This window comes from Babylonia areolata, chromosome 18, assembly GCF_041734735.1.
Source record: "Babylonia areolata isolate BAREFJ2019XMU chromosome 18, ASM4173473v1, whole genome shotgun sequence".
NCBI classification, from domain to species: Eukaryota; Metazoa; Mollusca; class Gastropoda; order Neogastropoda; family Buccinidae; genus Babylonia; species Babylonia areolata.
Genome location: NC_134893.1, coordinates 29747379 through 29769446, shown reverse-complemented (window position 1 = coordinate 29769446; position 22068 = coordinate 29747379). Strand labels below are relative to the sequence as shown.

Genomic DNA, 22068 nt, shown 5'->3' with positions numbered 1-22068 from the left:
TGTGTGTGTGTGACTCAACATGTATGCAGGTCATCTGTGAAATTCAAGCTCAAAACTCTCCATGAGTTTGGGTGGGGTTTTTTTGGGGTTTTTTGAGTGGCGGTCTCTAGAAAAAAAACACTGTTTTTGTTTCATGCCCATTTTCCTTATTAGATTAATTTGTTATGCACATCCATCAGGACAGCAGTTATCCTGAGAAAGTTATTTCCCTTTCAACTCCTGCAGATTTCATGATGATGAGACATTTGTTTCTTTCATTTTTCTATTATATCTTGAGAGAATGCATCTGGGGGGATGTCTGATTTATTGACCATGTCTTGGTTTTTCTCACTTTATACAGTTCGAGACTGAGGCTTTTCTTTTGTGAAGTGGAAAGACGGAACTGACGGCAGATGTGGGACATCTGCTGATGAGGGCTGGATGTGGATAGCCTCCTCAGAGAAGCAGAGCCTATGTGGAATGCGCAGATGGCAGTGACAAGATGTCTGGTCACAGGAGATCTGCTGAATGTGGGCAGCCACCTTGCAGACCTGGAAGTCAGTGGGCAGCTGACAAGAACAAGAGGACAGGCCAGATGGGACTGACGCCTGGTTACTGGAGGTCTGCTGGCGAGGGCTGGACATGTCAGCTACCACATTGCACAGCTCTAGGGCTGGACATGTCAACTACCACATCGCACAGCTCCAGGGCTGGACATGTCAGCTACCACATCGCACAGCTCCAGGGCTGGACATGTCAGCTACCACATCGCACAGCTCCAGGGCTGGACATGTCAACTACCACATCGCACAGCTCCAGGGCTGGACATGTCAGCTACCACATCGCACAGCTCCAGGGCTGGACATGTCAACTACCACATCGCACAGCTCCAGGGCTGGACATGTCAACTACCACATCGCACAGCTCCAGGGCTGGACATGTCAACTACCACATCGCACAGCTCCAGGGCAACAGACAGCATACGAGTGAGTGATGAGAGGACCAACAAGACGGCGGAAGAAGCGCCTGCAGACATCACCCTGCATGCCCCTGGCTTGAGGTGTCAGAGCCAGCCGCAAGCCATACGAGGAGAGGGGCAGCAGGCTGGATTTGCCGTGATGAGATGGTCCAATATATATGATATGGATACTTATACAGCACCTATCCTTGGCTGAAGGCCACAAAAGAAGACAGGAACCAGATATCTACTGAGACAAGAGACAAGGAATTTAGCCTGACACCTCTTCTCCTTTTTTTTTCTCAAGAGCTTTCTTTTTCCTAAACAACTAAAACACTGATACATCTTAAGGAAATGCCACATTGACTTCATTTGTCAGATTATCATTTTCTCCTTTTTCCTAATTCTTTGTCTTTGTGGTGTGTGAGCTGTGTGTGTGTGTGTGTGTGTGTGTGTGTGTGTGCGGCCATCCTGACACAATAACTCGCACTCTCCCCTTGCATGCTGTACACTTCATTCAGACTTGTTACTGTCTTGTGCTATTTTTTGAAAGCTGACACTATTTTGAAGTGTGTGTGTGTGTGTGTGTGTGTGTGTGTGTGTGTGTGTGTGTGTGTGTGTTCTTTGAACAGAAATAAACAATAAACAAGTACAATGATATTTGCTTTTTAAAGTAAGGCTAAAGCACAAAACATCGAAGGTCTAAACATCGCTACATAGACTAGAGGATGCATCCCACCAGTTTGCAAACAAGTAAATAAGAGGTGCTGTCAATGTAAACTAACCCAGAAACTCCCCACCCTTTTCACAGAAATCCTTAACATGTGCCAGAACACTGACACACCCTTGTACATACCTGCATGCACACACACACACACACACACACACACACACTCACACGCACACGCACACAAACTACATATGTACAAAATAATGTTTAAAAAAAAAAAGGAGTGGGGGAGGGAGTGAGGAATGGTGGCTGACACACAAGCATGCATACACACACATTCATATGCATACAAACACACACATGTACATACCTACAATATAGCGTGATATTATATGTCTTCTTAAAAGTGCACAAAGTGCTTATCTTTCTTTTTCTTATCTTTCTTTTTTCTAAGAGGTTAGGGGCAGACAGAGAAATGGTGGCAGAAATTATCCCATCCCCCCCCCCCCCCCCCCCTAAAAATAAAACTGATGTCAGGTCAGCGTCAGACTTTCACCAGCTGGCTGAATCCTTTTCGTGTTGGCAGCAACACCCCCCCACCTCCAGCCGGTCTTTCCAGAACTCTCTCTCAAACACACACACACACACACACACACACACACACAATGGAATCAAAAGTGGAGGTGCACAAAATCAATAGCAAGCCTCACCTCAGCTTTATATGTTCGCAACTGTTACAGCAAAAAAGAAAAAGAAAGAAAAAAAAATTGAAAAGGTCTTGAAATAAATGAAACAAAGCTCCTGAACTATTATACATTCTCGTGACCGTTTCTCTGCACTCAGAGACAGCACATAGGACTGCGTTTATTGACTTCATTACTTCTTTACTGGTCAACCAGATTTTTGTTTCAGTTTTTTAGAACTACTCCCCAAAACAGAATCACTGTACACAAATATATCCACATCATTATGCCCTGGTCACAGGAATGCTCTTTTACAGAGCACATGTTATGCCAGAGCAAAACATGCAGTGTGTCTGCTCACTTTAGTCATGCTGAAAGCTTACTTCAGACGTGCTGAAAATATTTCTGAGCCTTGGCTTCTTCCTCCCTAATAAAATAATGAATCACAGTCCCTCAGCAAAATGTCTGACAATGAATTACCCCCCTCCCTCAAACCCCCCATTTCCATCTGCCACCTCCACCCTCCTTCCACTCCCTCAGCCATATCTGTTCAATGTAAGCGGTTGATACCTTGTTGAAATATATTGTATGAAGTTTTTATAGACATCTGAAGGTGTAGCTGGGTGATGATGGGGGGAGGGGAGCCCACCCCCTCCCTCCTACCCCTTCTCTGAACTGAGGAGTGGGGGCAGGGGAGGGGAAGGGGTGGCAGGGGGGAGGGGGTGCTGGGAGAGGGAAAAGAGAAGACGCAGGAGATGCAGGGGGATGGATCCGGGACTAGAAATGCAAGATACAGTTTTGTGAGGGGAGAAAGAGATAGGCCAGTGAGAAATGCAGGTGTAATTAAAGGAAATGAGTTCATTATCAGAGAAGGAGTGAAGGGTTAGAGATGATGGTAACAACTTTTATCACTGGACCTTCAGAGGATGGTTCTAGTGCCAGAGCTCATGGGTGAACCTTATCATAGGAGCAATAGTTACAAAAATTTGAGAAGGGGGGTGGGGGGGTGGGTTCGGCGGAAGGGGGGGGGGAGAGAACTGGGTAGGAGACACGCCCTATATTACAAATACATGAAAGAAATCAATAATAACTGCCTGACTTCCTTCAGACACACCTTATATCTGCCCTTCAATCAAAACACTGCAATCATCAGTATCACCTTTGGTTGATGGAGTTAGGATGGTTTTCCAGTTAGATGTTTAGTTTAAGGAGCTGGCTGATCAATATGCAATCAAACCTATATTGCCTTCAAGACAAAGAGAACTTTCATGAAGCTGAGCAAATAAAAGACAAGAGCCGAAGGCCAACTTTGATACATTTACACAACGAGTTCTTTCTCTCTACTTGTATGCATGAACTGAAGCATCATAATAATACCCACTGTACAGATTCTTGTCAAAATATGTATTGGAAAAGATACACATACTTTTTTTCACTGACAGTTTCAGTTTAACCCTTTCACTACCAGTCAATTTAGAGTGCAAAATTCCCTTGTGCTACAAACACAGAAAAATGGAGTCTAAGCATAACTGGGGATTCCCCCTGTAATATGCAGAAAATATGGCCTATCCTACCACCGAACATAAAGAGCAGTAGGTTCATGGATAACAGACCCATGATCTGGTCACCCTTCAGTGACATGGGTTCTCTACCTAGCTGCTGCATAAATGCGAGTGGCAGTGAAAGGCTTAAAGGAGGCATCTAAACACCCAGACTGATCTATATATGCTACACCATATCTTCTTTATAAAAATCATTAAAAAAAAAAAAAAAAAAAGTAGGAGCAAATGCCTGACAAGTGCATAAACCCTTCATACATGTCAGGGCCCTGAGAGTAGACATCTATATACAAAACATTTAGCCTAAATTTGAAATAAGATTTGTACATACAATAAACATGTACTGACAGGAAAGTAAAAGTGCAACATAGAAGAATGAAACTGCTGATTCTGCTGTCCATAGCTGAGGCAACAGGTGGTTTGACTGGATTGCACACAAGGCAGGATCAATGACCTGTACAGGTCTGGGACATCCACAAATCAAAGACATACAAAAGACTACAGTAATCTACAAAATCCCACATGTACATAACACATCATGGATGACCAGAACTTATCAAACAAGTATCACAGCTTTATGAAACACTCATACAACTGCATGCTCTTTAAAAGTCTTCAGAATAAATCCTCATAAATATCTGGTAATACTGTTAATATCAACTGGCCTGAAAGAGATCAACCCCCACCCCCACCCCCTACCAAACCCCCAATAACCTTGTTCATGCTGACCAGAAGCAGTGACATATCTAAAGCAAGACAGCTGGTTTTGTTATCCTTTAGAATGAAGCAGAATCCTTTCATCAATAAATTCTGCAAGATGGTCAAAAGTGAGTACAAGGTGGAAGTGTATAATTTTAATTCAAACAGGAATTGGGAATATGTTCTTTTTCACATATCTCAATGCGTTGGCAAATATTTCTGTCCACTCTGACTGGGTCCTCGGTCCAGTGAATCACAAGTGAAGCTTATATCCAGTATCAGTAAAAAAAAAAAATTTTAAAAAAAACCCCCTAAACAGCAATGAGTTACAATGCTGCCTCTCCCCTGAGGGACAACATCATATTTTCACACTGATAATTCTGTTGAAGCTAGACAGGCAAACAAAGATAACAGATCTTTACATGGGTGGGATATGGGGAGTTTGTATTATACTCCCTATTTGTTTAAATATACTGTACCATGTCAAACTGATGCAAAGAAGCCTTTCGCTTTGCTCTGGTGGCCACAAACGTGTCCGTTTGTGCATGCACACAACCATACACACACACACATTCTCTCTCTCTCTCTCTCTCTCTCTCTCTCACCCACGACGAAACACGCACATGCTAACAGTTTCCTATTCTCTCTCCAACCCACACCCACACACAATCACCCCCGCCAGCACCAGGGGCTGGTGAGGAGATAAAAGGGACCGGACAGACAGGCAATGGAACAGACAGGCAATGGCCGAGGACCCAGTCAGAGTGGAGAGTTGGAAAGCAGCTGACAAGCCATCTGCCCTTTCCCACCCACCCCCTTCTCCCCCTCCCCAAATGTCAGACCATTGACCTCCCTGCTCGCCCTGGAACCATAGTCACCGACACCAACACCAACATGACAATCACAACCACCACCACCAACAACAACAAAAACACTTTGACTACCACATCATCACAACAACTCATCCCAGATTCGCAATTCCTCATTTGCCTGGGTTAAATTTGTGGTCCCAATTTGCTGACTCCCAGGTCACCTCCCTGCGTGAGTGCATATGTGTGAATGTGTGTGTATGTATGGGTGTGTGTACGCACACACGTGTATAGCATGCACGTGTATGTATGTGTGCTGGAGAGAGAGATAAAAAATTGATGAAATGAGAACAGCAGGTAGGTGAAACAGGGCAAAGTGTCAAACTCTCAGGAGGCCAACGAGGGAAGGCAGCATGATCAAAGAGTAGCCTAGGTGAAACCGAAATCAGCAAATCTGACCTACTCCCAGCCAACACCACCACTAGTCTCAGCCACCTCCACTCCACTCCACACCCTTTGCTTCCGGCCCCCACCCCCTACCCCACCCCTGCTACCCTCCCCATCTTATCACATTAAAAGCCACCTGACTGTCCCCACATCTCTTCATCTGCTATCAATCAATCTTTCTCTTGGGGTTTGCACAGAAATGCGAAATGCGGTCAGCACAAATGTCCCGCCGCCGGCTGAAGAGTGCGAGTGGGTGGTGTGATGTGGAAATGCCCGAACTGACTTTTATCACACTGAGGGGGTGGGTGCCAGATGGACCTGACGTAACCCCTCCTGTTCATGAACTTGCATGCAAATTATGGTACAATCTGATGTCTGACAGAAAGTGTGCTTTTAGGTTTAGGGCTACGTGACAAGGCTGTACTCCATGCTTCCTTTCATAATGATATCCTGGCATGGACCAGGCCCAATGGATACAGACACTGTGCTTAGTCAGGAAATATGAGCCACACACCCAAAGATACATCCGTGAAGTGGACGATACTTGAGTGTGTGGTCCCAGTCTTCCTGCTGTATAGCCCATAACAAACTCAATTCCTGCTGCAGGCCAAAACAACAACAATAACAAAACAAAAAACAAAAACAAACAAACAAAACCTATCTCTGCTTGGAATGGAATCTGCGTCCTCCCAGCCCTCAGTCCACATGGTGGCTGGTTGGTTAAAGCAACTTATTCCATGGAAACAGTGGGCAGTCCCTGTAGGATATGAACTGCTTAATGACTTCAGTCAGCTTGTATATTCTTCTTACTGGGGAAGTTCAATCAGTCAACTGCAAACAATGATTCATTCTGTTTGGTAGTTACTGAATAAACAGGGAAAAAACAAAAACAAAAACTAAAGTGTAGCCAGGTGTGTGTTTGGGGGGAAGGGGGGGGGGGAGGCTGTAGAAAAAATCCACTCCAATATCCAGTATACATGTGTGTGTGTGTGTGTGTGTGTGTGTGTGTGAGAGAGAGAGAGAGAGAGAGAGAGTGTGTGTGTGTGTGTGCCTGAAACCTGACTGAATGGCACAGGAAACAAATGATAAACGACTTCAGGCAGATGTCAGCTGCCTTTATCCAGATAGGCAGCCTGAAGTGCAAATGACTCCAGTTTTTTTTTTTTCTAAAGTGCTTAAGAATTTGGCCTCTGACAACAGACAGGCTCTATATTAGTATCAATAATAAATTAGTCTGCTGCTGTCTTCTCACCACCAGCTATCAAAAGACTCTGAGGTCGGTGACAGCTGGTCAGGTTGAATGGAAATGACTGGAGAAGACTAACTTCTCCAGGGCATTGTCCCAATGAAGCAGACAATCACCAACAATACAGGATGACTGCAGGAGATGATGACTTATTTCTTTCAACGCTTTCCATCACATGGTGTGACAACCACTGTGATCATCAAAAGAAGCACTTCTTTCCTCTGCTTGAAAGCACATAGTATCAACCCTAAATGGACATCCGTGATAGCTTCCTCAAGATTCTCATCTTTTTTTTTTCTTCTTTAAAAAAAAAAAATCATTTGTGTCTCGTCCAATTATCTCTATTAAAAAAAACAAGGAACAACAATAAAATATAATTTTTTTTTATAATAAAAAGATGATAAAAATGAGACACCAAAAAGTAACCAGAACATTGTATTTTCCAAGAAACAACTTAAAATGCACTTCCTAACAAAAGCCCAAGAGCAGCAGCTAAAAAACAACAACACACCATCCATTAAAAAAAAACACACACAAAAAAAAAACACCACCACCACCGTGGCAAACAGTCCGGCAAACAATCTGGTAATATATAACCTTCGTTCCAAAACCACCCATCCCTCTCACCCTGCACCCTCCTAACCTCCCCTGCCCCCATTCCCCCTCCAGCTGATGTCCTGTGTTTATCTCTGTCCCCATAAACAACAGCCGATCAGACAGACTGCCAGACTGATGGGAATGTGCTGTCCACAGGCACATATGACCTTCACTACCACCACCACCACCACCGCCGCCGCTGCTACAAAATATCACATCAGACATCAGAGCACCAGTTCAGTCCATAGTCCCCATTACTTCCTGCTGAAACAATGCCAAGCTGAGCTGGTCCAAAGTTTCTGGCGTCTGCAGCAGTCAAATTTAATAACACAAAGCCTGAAGCTGCACATTTCACACACTGTTGCCGTTGCTGTTTAATCAAGTTTATAAGACAAGAAACAAAATAGATCACATGTTTACATGAAATCACACACACACACACACACACACACACACACACACGGACGGACTAACACACACACACACACACACTTTCACCAGAAGACATTGTACTAGTCAATATGAAAGAGGTTGAAAAATGACTGATGGCTTCAGGCCTTCCACAGGGCCTACTCATTGTTCTGCTGAAAAAACTACATACTCACCAACATACTTTCTACTGATAATCATAATGAACAGATTCAAGAAATCAGAGATCGACAGAGCAGACCATCCAGCAGATCATGCAACATGTAAAGATAGTTCAGATGATGACGTCAGATCCCAGACATCAACTTGTACTGAAGGTGCAAGAATGGCCACAGCAGCGACAGCACAGGGCTCATTAATAAAGCTCTTTCAATGTTGATCTTTTTCGCTTTTGTTTATCGTTTTGATTCACACCTTATTGTATGTCGCTCCTTACATATTGTTAAAATCTTGTGTGGTTTTTTCTCTTCAAGGGTTTGCCTTGTTATGATTCAAAATGCCTTGCTGTCTATAAAAATTGAGTAATCAACCTCCCCAACCCCTTTCTCCCTGGGTGAGATCCAGTGTGGGCACAGACAAAGCTGAGCATGATACCTATAAGCTTACCTGAAGTGCTGATGTGCTGTGACATACCTACTGTAATATCCGTTGTAACTTTTTTTTTCTCCTGTCCTCATAGATTCTGATGCATGTCTCTCTCTCTCTCTCTGTCTCCACCCCCTCTCTCTATCTCTCTTTCTGTCTCCCTCTCTCTCTCTCTCTCTTCTCCTTCCCTCACCGTCTTCTGTCCCTTTTCACTGCTTTCATTTGTATTTGTTTGTCTAATTCCAATCATAAAAATCCCAAGATAATGTGTACGGAGACATCTGAAAATACTCGTGATTGTTTAAATAACAAATAATAATAATAAATAAACAAATGAATGAATAAATACATAAACAGTGAATTTGCATGTTAAAAAATAAAGAAAAAGAAAACAAGAGAGGCAAGGCCTTCAAGACTCACTTGTGACACACTTTATAAAAAAAATCCAAGCTTTTTATGTATTGAGTATAATGCATTTACTGTTATATTTATATTTTTTATATTCTCTAAACTTGGCACTTTGATCTGATATTCGACCCAACAAAAGATCTGTCATTATTATCATTTTTTGTTCAAACAGGAACTTCTTTTGCTAAGCATGGAAGTTTTGTTTATTGCAAACGTTTTAGTGCAGACAGTAAAACAAGGGAAATTACTCTGCTGGGGGACTTAGTTCGCTTTAAACTGATCTTTCTCATCTTAAACATTACATTTTGAAATTATACTCAATACATAAAAAGCTTGGATGTTTTTTAAAAAGGGCATCACATGTGAGTCTTGAAGGCCTTGCCTCTCTTGTTTCAAAATGTAATGTCTAAGATGAGAAAGATCAGTTTAAAGCAAATTAACTCCCCTAGCATTCCAGAGTAATTTCCCTTTTTTACTATCTGCACCAAAACGTTTGCAAAATAAATAAACTTCCATGCTTAGCAAAAGAAGTTCCTGTTTGAACAAAAAATGATAATAATGACTGCTCTAGCTGTCGGGTCAGAATATCAGATCAAAGTGCCAAGTTTAGAGAATACAAAAAATATAAATATAACAGTAAATGCAGTTTGCATATAATTAGGCTTCATTCTTTATTTTTTTGTGCCCATCCCAGAGGCGCAATATTGTTTTAAACAAGATGACAGGAAAGAACTGAATTTTTCCTATTTTTATGCCAAATTTGGTGTCAACTGACAAAGTAGTTGCAGAGAAAATGTCAATGTTAAAGTTTACCACGGACATACAGACACACAGACACACACACACACACACACACACACACACAGACAACCGAACACTGGGTTAAAACATAGACTCACTTGTTTACACAAGTGAGTCAAAAAACGAAGCATCCGAGCATGAGGCCTCGGGGATCCACAGACAGAGCCTCCTCCCACAGTCACAAGCTGGTACAGGAAGGGGCCATCATCATCATCATCATCATCAGGGCCTCAGGCCACCTCCACCATGCTCCCCCCCCCCTTTCCCCTCCCCATGCCCCCACACCCAGTCCCCCCAAAAAACAACAGAAAGAAAACTGGTGATCCTGTACTGACTGCAAAGGGCATCAACGACACAGACCACACTAAAGTGGTCCTGGTGGGCATCACCACAGTGTTTGGGGAAGAGGGAGGTGGGGGTGGGGGTGGGGGTGGGGTGTAAGACAGGGGTAAAGGGAGAGGTTGTGGAGTGAAGAGCAACCATTTCAGACACTTTGAGAGGGTAGGGGAAGGGGTTAGGGGGGAGGAGGGAGTAAAGAGCAAACAAGTTTACTTTTTTTGTTGTCGTTGTTGTTGTGAAGCCTATGTTTCAGTGATTTCAGAGGCTGTGTGTGTGTGTGTGTGTGTGTGTGTGTGTGTGTGTGTGTGTGTGTGTGTGTGTTTGCATGTGTGTTTGCATGTGTGCGTGTGTGCATGTGTGTGTGTGAGAGTTTGTTTGTTAATAAGAGAGAGAAGGGTGGGAAGAGACAAAACGCATGAATCAAATATTTGCTAACAGTGGAAAGGAATAAACAAGCATGCACAAGGTACAACACACAGCACTGATTTTTTTATTATTATTTTTTTTTATGAATGAAATGAAGCACAGTCAAACATTAAGCAAAGAAAAATATCAAGCAACAAATAACAAAGGGATAGAGAAAGGAGGCAGAGAGAAAGTGTGTGTATGTGTGATGGGTCAGGGAGTGTGTGTGTGTGTGCATGTGGTTGTGTGTGTGTGTGTGTGTGTGAGAGAGAGAGAGAGAGAGAGAGAGAGAGAGAGAGAGAGAGAGCAAGTATACAATCATGTTGAGAAAAAACCCAGGTCAGTTAACCAATGTCATGAACTACAATTTCAGCTGCCAGTTACACTGTACACCCTGACATTCAGAACAGCTAATATGAGCTGATGACAGCCAAGTGGCTAATATTGTGGTGGAGGACATCAATCCTGTGTGCATCCTGTGATGTCTGGTGATCATAATCATATCCTGGTGGCACCTGGAGGGTTACAGGCAGAGACTGTTTTCTGATCTTCCAGCTCCAGAATATGTAGGAAATTTGGAGAGAGCATGTTACTACACAGTCAAGCCAGCACCATTTTTGTTGCTGTTGTTGTTGTTGTTGTTGTTTTCTGTCTGCAGTGTGTTTGTTTTACTGTCAAAAGTGGATTTTTCTGAGGGATTTTGCCAGGGACAACCCTTTTAGTTGCCATGGGTTCTTTTAAGTGCATCATAGTCATGCTGCACAGGGGACCTCACTTTATCATCTCACCCGAAAGACTAGCAACAAGACCAGCACTCAAGCCAGTCAAGGTCAAGTGAAAGGAGTTAATTTATTTATTTATTTATTTTTTTTTTATTTTTTTTATTTTTTTTTTTTTCAAATCCAAGTCTGTGCAGGTCTGAAACCTGTGGACACTCACTTCCAATTCAAATGCATTATGACTAGGCCATGGTTCCTCTTTTTTTTTTTTTTTTCAGAATTGCATCATCCATGCCACATAAATACAGTGACACCCAGCAGGCTAGCCCCTCCTCCTCCACCTCTCTACATCCTAAAAACAAGATAACGAATATCTAAATGACTGACACTTTAATGCAAGTGTAAAAACTGTGATGCACTAAAAAAAAAAACCCCAAAAACACATGTTGCTGACAACAAGCAGGGTGTTGTTGCAGCCTGTCAGTATGGCAGACATGAAACGGTCAAATGCAAAATGAACGCTGCAGTGGCATGCATGCACCACAACAACAGCAACAAAAAGAGCCACTCCCTTCCTGACACGACACATAACCAGATTCTAAATACACTGGCTGATTCACTGCACTGCTGGAAAATTATAAAGTCCTGATTCAGACTGCATCCAAAACATGACTACCCCTAGTTCTGAAGTGAAAAGAAAAAGGGAGAAAGAAAGAAAGAATGAATGAATGAATATTTGGATGAATGAATGAATGAATGGATGGATGGATGAAATGGTGGAAAGGTGGTCTTGTGGTATAGTGCCCAAAGGGGGAAGCCAATACCTCCAGGTGGCAAGGATTGGGATTTTTTCTTTCTCCATTTCCTCCTTCGTTCCACTAGATGTGGTCTGGAGATTTGGGTGCTAGTTTTTCAGGTGATACAACACATCAAGACCTTGACAGGCCAATCCAAGTGTGGCTGTATATGGGTGCGAAAGTAATGTCACTGAAGTGGTACAGATCATGGAGCAGGAAAAAAAAAGGAGAAAATAAAAGAAAGCTATTAAACTTAATGAAAGAACATATGGCAAAAAAAAAAGAGTTGTCCCTGGCAAAACACACACACACACACACACACACACATATATATATATATATATATATATGTGTGTGTGTGTGTGTGTGTGTATGTATGTATGTGCGTGCGTGTGTACAAACAGATTTTTTTTTTTAAATAGTGGTGCTGAACAATGGCATGACACTCTCCTTGAGGAATCAGCCAAAGCATAACATAAAAAAGATAAAGGTTAACAGCCCCATAGTCTTTAACAGTTAACGGGGCGGTGAATGCATATATACACTGTGTCTAGGACTGCAAAAGAACGCAGGATCAAATAATCTCCGTCCTCCATTTCAACCTTCCCCAACCAAAGTCAGGTACCCATTCAAATAAGGTGGTGTTAGGAAAATCAAAATAAAGGGCCTTGCCCAGGGACATAACACCACACCGAAACACGGCCTCAAACTCTAAAACACCAGTAAGTCCAACACCTGAACAATTCTGCCAAGACACCTGAGAACACAAAGGCACCTTCATATTCACATGCAGACAGAGAAAACTAAAAGAAGAAAAAACGATGCTGCCGGAAAATAGTGGTGCGCTATCCCTGGGTCAAGAAGAGCACAAAGATGCCACACAGAAAAATATGCTGCAGGTCAAGTATTACACAATACAACAGAAATAAACAAGAATTACAGCAAAATTCTGTTCTAGGAGATGGAGTGTTGAGAGAGACCTGACAGGGCTCTGTGTGGTCAGTTGGGCTACCCTTAACCAAAAAAAAACAAAAAAAACCCATGGCCTCCTCTGCGCCTTCCGGGCCCAGACTGGTTTCACCTGGGCCACCACCGGACATACAATCACAAACCCATCATGATGCCACCCATTGAAGCCATGGTCATGTTCCACTCGAAGGACAAACATTTGGAACAAGCGGCAAAGATGAGAAATGCTGCGGGTGGGGATGTACTCACAATCACACTTGAGCCCCTGGTGGAAAAGCCCATAGAGCAGAGAGCCGCAGTGGTCACAGAAGGTGGGACTGCCATAGGTGTGGTCCTTGAACTTGTGCAGGTTGGTGGCCTGCAACGAAACACAGAACAAAATTATCAGTCCTCTCATCACACAACACAGAACAAAATTATCAGTCCTCTCATCACACAACACAGAACATGCATTATGAGTCCCCTCATCACACAACACAGAACATTATCAGTCCTCTCATCACACAACACAGAACATTATCAGTCCTCTCATCACACAACACAAAACAAAATTATCAAAATTTATCAGTCCTCTTATCACACAACACAGAATAATTATTATCAGTCCTCTTATCACACAACACAGAACAACATTATCAGTCCTCCTATCACACAACACAGAACATGCATTATCAGTCCTCTTATCACACAACAACATTATCAGTCCCCTCATCACACAACACAGAGCAACATTATCAGTCCTCTCATCAAACAACACAGAACAACTTTATTATCAGTCCTCTCATCACACAACACAGAACAACTTTATTATCAGTCCTCTCATCACACAACACAGAACATTATCAGTCCTCTCATCACGCAACGCAGAACAACATTATCAGTCCTCTCATCACATAACACAGAACAACATTATCAGTCCTCTCATCACACAACACAGAACAACTTTATTATCAGTCCTCTCATCACACAACACAGAACATTATCAGTCCTCTCATCACGCAACGCAGAACAACATTATCAGTCCTCTCATCACACAACACAGAACAACATTATCAGTCCTCTCATCACATAACACAGAGCAACATCAAAATCAAACAAAGGGAAAATGGTGAATTTGTATAATACTGTTTGATTATAATATATATCTAACATGATGAAAATAAGGACCAATAAACCTTGTTTGCATCAGTCTGACATAACACAGTGTAATACACCAAACAAAATATTATCTAACCAAGAAAATGGGATAAGTTGTTAACATGTTTTTTTTTCCACCCAGCCCTGAGGCATTAGAAAACAGAAAGTAAAGTGAAATAATAAAATATTTATAAAAACAACAACAAAAAAACAAAAAAATTTAAAAAAACATGTTAGCAAGTTGCTAACAAGTGAACATGGACACAAGAAAACCATCAAACTCAGCAAGAACACACAGTGCAATGTGTAACTGATTTTGCCACGGTGCCCCCGTTGAAAATAAAAATTCAATGAAAATTGAAAGATAGGAATAAATGTGCAACAATGGGGATCTGGTGACAGCCCTGATGTTTAAGATACGTCCCACTGTCCCACCCACTGTCATCATTCAGAGATTGAAGCTGTTCAGAATTCCATGAAAGTCATCACACGCTCGAGACTTCAAGGGGAAAAAAAAAAAAGAAAGAAAAATGAAGTCTGATTCCATCCCCCAGTGGAAGCACAATGATGTCTCATTCAGTGTGGTTCCAGTTCCCATGCTCCTCCCAAGTTGACTTCTTTCTCTGGTGTTTTATGCCTCTTAGAGAGGTCATTTGCTCCAACTTTCTCAATCAGACTGTCCGTCTGGAAAGTTCTGATTGTGCTTTCTTCTTAGACGACAGCTTCTCAGGCGACAATTTGAGGGTGGTGGGATGATTCTCCATGTGTGTGTGTGTGTGTGTGTGTGTGTTCGTGTGTGTGTGTGTGTGTGATATCCTACCAGAATGTATGGAGGAGGGAACGGATTTGCATGTACACAAGTGGGAAAAAAGAAAGAACCTATGTGCCCGACTGTGTTACATGCACTCAAACACACAAATACATGTATGCACACAGGCATGCACGTATCTCTGCGTGCACATGTGTACACACCTGAGCACACACACACACTCAGAGCTTTTGAACAGCTTGGCACACACCACAATACACTATATTCAAAGGTGAAACAAAAAAAAGGGAATGTTTATTTGACAAACAAACCAGAGCAGGAATAGATCCCAGTTCTGTGTCTGTAAAACAAGCATTTGCCTTTTGCTTTTGTAATGTGCTAGTGTGTGTGTGTGTGTGTGTGTGTGTGTACGAGTGTGTGAGGCAGAAGGGGAAAAACAAAACAACCTGGGTGTAAGCTAGCAATGTCTGGACAGATACAAACAAATACAACATATGAATGCTTGAAAACATGCTTATACAAGAGCAATGATAGTGCATTTTTTTTGTTCCTTAAATCGCGTGTCATTGTTAGTAATTGTTCTTAATTTGTACACTTTAGTACTATGTATATAAATATTTATTTGTGTGTGCATATGCATATGCAGGCATTTGCATGTTCTAACTGTGTGTGTGTGTGTGTGTGTGTGTGTGTGTGTGAGAGAGAGAGAGAGAGAGAGAGAGTCTGTGAGCCCATGCACACACACACTTCAGTATTTCACAGATGGAATTGTGTGTGAGCGCCCTTACATTTCAAACATACTGAGCCTTTTTTTTTCATGTCAGTTCTCATTCATGCATCTATTGATCTTCTTCTTATCATAGTGAAACAAAGAGTGCCCTGTAGTTAAGCACTACAGTGGAAACATTCTTTTACAGTAATAATAAATCAGTATATGTACATAAAATCAGATAAGAAAGTTTGAACACAGCACACATATGAAATAAGATCACTGTTTCGTAGTGATAAATTCCAAGAAAATGTTTATGGGGTGTTACAACAAAAACATTTGTACACACACCCTGATAGTTAAATGTGCGTGTGCGCGCACACACACAAACACACACACATAAACGTATAAGTACATGTGCGCAAGCACAGACACAACAATAGTAACAATTTACACCTATTAGGACACTGCCAAAACCAATACACATACCTTATAAAAAGTTAAGGACCACTTCATAAAAGCATGCATGTTTTCACAGAATGTTAAATAAATAAAATAAAAATAAAAATAAAAATCAAGACATAAATCATGCTGGATGCATAATTATGGTCTGCCACAGGCCTCTCTCACTGAATACAGAAACAGCTGTATCAGACACATATTTACCATGAACAGCTTGAACAATTCAGATATCCAGTGGATTATTAACAGTAGCTGTGGATTTTCCTTGTTCTTTTTTTTTTTTAAAAAGAAGAAGAAGAAAAAAAAAAAAAGTGCATGTGCAAGAAATCACCTCTGGTTACAAGTGATGCTCATTACAATGGCTGCATACACTACATTTACCATGACACCAAGAAGAAAACTGTGTGAATTCTCAAGTGGTCTTTAACTTTTTTCGAACCCTGTATTATGTCAGCAACATAGCTTGTCCACAAAACATCAGGTAAACCAGTCTTCCTCTTTGCAATAAAATAACAGAAAAGCTCTCATCCAAAGGAAAAGCCCAGAATGGAAATGAGACCTTTTTCTGATGTCTCCCAGACATACTGATACCAGAATAGCTGCCATGATCAATGGCTGCTGCTTAAAGACGTCCAGAAATTGGCAGCAGGTTTAAAGTATCACTTCCGGTCAATGCAATATCAACGCTACCACCAGAACCAGTTTCATTTTGTTACAAACAAGAGGGACAGTGTACCTGTGATCTATAAGTTACATATATAACAGTGTTCTTTCTATCTTCAAGTCTGTCATGCTGACCTTTGGCTCAAACATCTGGGAGGTGTCTAGACTATTTTCAAAACCCAACTGTGGAGATGTGTGTGTGTGTGTGTGTGTGTGTGTGTGTGTGTGTGTGTGTGTGTGTGTGTGTGTGCATGTACACGTTTCTGTGTGTTTATAAGTGAGTGCTCATGTTTTTACAGCGCAGAAAAAAAAAGCTTTTAAACACTTGTCAAGGGACTTCCATTACACACACACCATGGTATGTTGATTTGCGCACAGGGCAAAATGCATTTCTCACACTTCATTCTATTGGAAAATTCTCTAATGGGTTAGCAAGTTGCTGACATTGTATTCTGTATTTGGCTCACTCTTCTGGAAGTGACGTTTTGCAGCATTGCTGTGGAAATGCATTACAGCAATGCCATAAAAATCCATTAGGGCATTGCTACAGAAATGCAATTAAAGGTAAAAATGTCGAAAATATGCAGAAATTAGAAGAAATGACAAAGTAGGAACTTCAGTAGTGTGTAACAAGGTCTCATTATTAAGTTTATCTGAGCGTTGTTTGTGTGCAAGTGATTGCTTACATGCTGCATGCACACTGTGAGTGTACACACAACATAAAAATATCAACATTTCATTTTGTTGGTGTATTTTATGAATAAAAAGGAGCAATATTTAAGCAGTTAGTTTTTTTTTCCCTTTCTAACTGAGATATGTATTGGCATTATGTGTTTCAGCTTAGATCTGCTTTCCTCTATGTGTGTGTGTCTGTGTGTGTGTGTGTGTGTGTGTGTGTGTGTGTGTGTGTGTGTGTGTGTGTGTGTGTGTGTGTGCGTGTGCATGTGTGTGTGTGTGTGTGTGTGTGTGTGTGTGTATGGCAATGCTGTTTGTTTCAAGATAAATTCTACTAAAGATTCATAACCATGACCTGCTTGTGTGTGTGTGTGTGTGTGTGTGTGTGTGTGTGTGTGTGTGTGTGTGTGTGTGAAACTAAGGCTACATGGCTATACTGTTTGTTACAGGTAAAATTTTACTGAAGATTCATAACAATGATCAGAGGGATAACAAATATGCACAGAAATGAATACAGCTATATATGTATCTGAAATCAGGCTTAAAACAAACAACCTGTTTTCCTCCATCATCATCAAACCTGCACTCGGTCAAAGCAAGCGGAATCAAGATGAGACTGATATGCAGCAATACCAAGCAGCTTTATAAATGTCAAGAGCAGAAGAAATTAAACCTGCCTGTGAAATTTCATCACAAAAAAAAAGCATCAAGGAAGTTTTCACACACACACACACACACTGGAAACAAAAAGGCGGATGCTGGTTTTACAAAACATACAGAGATCTTATTCCTGTCTTGATTTGTTTATCAAATACACATGAGTTTTTTTTCCTTCTTTTTTTAATTTTTCTTTTCTTTTTCAAGCTTTGTAATCTCCTCCCTTGTGCTTGTGTGCCACATGTACAGAAGCATGTAAATGTCAATGAGTGTGAATATTTATTTCCGTGCACTGGAGGGATGGTGGGTGGATGAGGGGACACCCACTGAGCAGTGTGCAAGAAGTGCCACACCCACCGACAGGACACCCAAAAAAACTCCAGGCAATCATCACCAACATCAAACAGTACGATGATCATATGAACCATACATGTTTTTTTTTCTGTCAAGTGCATCACACTTTCCACAGTGGGAATTCTCCAAAGCACAATCCTTCCTTCCTTCCTTGTCAGCATCAACAGCAGACATACTCCACAATATTCACTGACATAAAGTGAGAGAAACAGAGGGTGGGGCCGGGAGGGGGGGAATCCATATGTGGTCGGTCCATCCTGCCCTTCTAAATACTCTTGATCTGGGTATGTGTAAAACATCTGAAAGCTAAAACACTGATCAAGTATTTGTCTGCCATAAACACCCTTCCTTATTATCCCCCCCCTTCCCTCCTACTAGTAACCCATCCTTCCACCCCACCCCACCATCACACACACATACTGTTGCTGATCAGTAGTCTCTGAATAAGTGATGAGGCTCCATTTACAATGCTCTGATCCAGCTCTTTTTAGGGATGCCAACCTTGTCACTGATATGGTTCACCAATTCGCATACCCCCCAACCCCCCTTCCCATCCCATTCTCTACTGCTATGTTTGCACAAACAGCAGATCTACATGAAGCTTGAATGGGCTGTTCCCTCCATTTTGTTGTCTGCCTGAGGTCATCCTGTAACTGTTGTTGATAACCATCTTCTTTGTTCTTTGCATTCCTTTTCTTTTTCTTTCTCTTTTTAATGCTTCCCCATCGGCAGCACTATTTCAGTGGCATTTATTTTCTATTTTGATGAAGATGAAGAAGATGATAACAATAATACTAAATATTGTAAAGCAACCTTTGACTGGGTGGACCCATTAATGGATTTTTTTTCCCCTGATTCACAAAATTTGCTAACTGCTGCCATTACACTGGATTGTGATGACTACCATTGTGAAGCCTGTGCAGTGGAGTTGGTTTGTCATTGGACATCTGATCCAGTGTTCACCAGTGATCAGGGATCATGGTCCTGTTTCAGCATGGTAATGTGCCCTTGGGAAAGGCACTTTACTCCCAATTGTTTTTCACTCCACCAAGCTGTGAATGGGTACCTGACTTTGGTTGGGGGAGGTTAAAACAGCAAGAGGAGGAGATTGGGCCCCATCTTCCAATGCCAAACATAGCGGATGTAAATTCACTGCCTCAGTGGCAGAAAAATGGGAATAAACCATTCCCAAACAAACACATAAAGTATGAAAAAAAAAAGAAAGAAAAAAACGTAGGATACTAACCTATTTCCTTACAGCAACTACAGATCAAACAATACTTGTTGTTTTGAGCAGAGTGGACATGCTTTTATCCTGATTTGTCACAATCAGCAACTGGACAACACAATATGAACACAACATTCATAGACTGCAGTGACATTTGACAGTTGCCAAAGACTTTATGTATGTTTTGAATGGTGAGCATACGTTTTGCTGCATCTCAGCACAATCACGGTCATCCTGCCACATCCAGAAACAAGGAGCATGAAGATGGATCCAACTTGACTCAAGGGTTGTGACTGGTTTTAACCCATATAACCACAATGACATGGTTCCAATTGTAGGGCAAAACTGTTCATGGGTCCTGTGTGTGATGGCAAGGTGACATTACCACCCTGGGTCATTGTTAATAGGGTACTCTTTACACTAGTGTTGGGATTTCAACTTTGTTGCAATGCTGTTATCATTTCCACAAAATGACTGCAGTCCATGCTGCTGGACTACCAATTGTACAGTGTTGTCCATCTCAACTAATACCATTCAGTATCATCTTCACCATCATCATCACTATTATTATGATTATTATTATTATTAACAACTACATGTATCATGAGATCAAAGTACACTGTGTAGTAAGGAACTGTAAATAATTTTCTGTTCCAAACCAATGTCAGAGAATGATATAAAATAATAATAATGATACAAAATAACAACAACAACAACCAAAACGTTCCAGATCAGAACCCGTACAATTTTCTAATGTGACAATACCTAGCCATTGAACAGGAACCAAGGCAGAACAGTAACCAAGGCAGCATTGTATGTGAGCTATGGTCTATCACCTCCCTATTGTTGTCTTTCGGACTTATAAATACTGCAAATGGGACAAGGAACATTTCTCTGGATAGGGAGACAGAAGCTCCATTCCATCAGCTCCACTGTCCTGTGGGGAGGTATGGCTGTGTCCCTGATACAGCCACCAGGCCACTGCCAGCACTTCACTCTTCGTGACCTCTTCGTTCTTCCAGTGAAAAACTCTGGAACCTTGTTGGTGCAAATGACAAAACAGGCAACAATGCAGTGTTCTACTGCTGCAGACTTTGAAACAATACAAATGGAAGTTCTAACACTGCACAGGTGGATGAAGACAATGACAACTGCATTTTCAACAAAGACAGCTAGTTATTGACTGTGCCATTCAGACACCCATTCGACATCAGAGGGGTTGCAGTTCCCAAATTTATGCATTTAAAACATCATTCTCTACTATTATTATCATTATCATCATCATTATTATTAGCATTTTATAGAAAGTGAGTTGTTGGACCATTACTGGACAAGGCAGCTGTCACTGTCCATGCCTGCCCCTTCCCTTCTTAACAATTATTTTTTCAATGTTCTAACAGAACATACAATAAGAGAGAAAAATCAACAACTATTTAACCTGTGTGAAAAAAAAAATGTATACCTTCCTTTCTTTCTTTCTCTTACATAATGCAGATATGCATTTATCAGTATAATATACACTGCAGGCTTAGGTGAAAACCAAATACTCTGAGAGGTGCAAACAGGAATAAAACAGGATGACAGAAAACAACAGTAGTACCCAATCAACAAACAGAGAGGGTGGCTTCATAATTTGATTTCTGACAGCTGTTTGTTACTCTTAGCCCCCTCTCTAAGCTTTCTCCACTCTGCTACCTCAACCCCCACCCCCACTCTCCCCATCCCCACTCAGCTGAATTAACACTCAGCCTATCACAGACCTGGAAAAGCTGTTCACTCTCGATCTCTGGCCTTGTACTCCTTTGAATAATTGATGACAGCACTCTAGCACTTGGAGACAGGGAAATTCAAAGTTCATGACACTAATGTGTGAAACAGTTGACAGTCATGGCACACTGAATGACCAGTAATTTGTTTGGGCAGTTCAAATGTCTGTCTTCTTTCTTTTTCTTTGTCTTCCTAAATATTGTGAAGAGTCACTGGGGCACTGCACAGAACTGTTCACTAGACAGATGATCCACAATGGTCAGTACAGGTCTTTCATTTACACATATAACTATCAAGCATCCCCTCCCCTAGGAAACAAAATTTCATTCAGTTCTTCCAAGCATAGTGCAGACAAAAGACAGCAAATAGCATGATGGAAGGTTGCAGAAAAAGAGAGGAAAGGACAATATCCTAGAATGGACAGGCCGGAGAGTGAGTGACACCCCTAGAGAGATGAGGAACAGGGAGAAATGGAGAGAACAAGTTGCCAGGTATTCAGTGATGGCCCCCTAGGGGTCGGAGACTACTGAACTGAAGCAGAAGACTGA

General features: G+C 41.6%; 1 protein-coding gene across 2 annotated transcripts in view; it reads right to left on the bottom strand.

Annotated features, from left to right (window-relative positions):
* LOC143292635 (calcium-dependent protein kinase C-like) overlaps positions 1 to 22068 on the bottom strand; it is a 96015-nt gene that overhangs the window by 40317 nt on the left and 33630 nt on the right. For both annotated transcript variants that reach the window (XM_076603108.1, XM_076603110.1), the window contains exon 4: positions 13349 to 13457. In XM_076603108.1, the coding sequence (XP_076459223.1) occupies positions 13349 to 13457 (109 nt within the window). The remainder of the gene's footprint in view (positions 1 to 13348; positions 13458 to 22068) is intronic.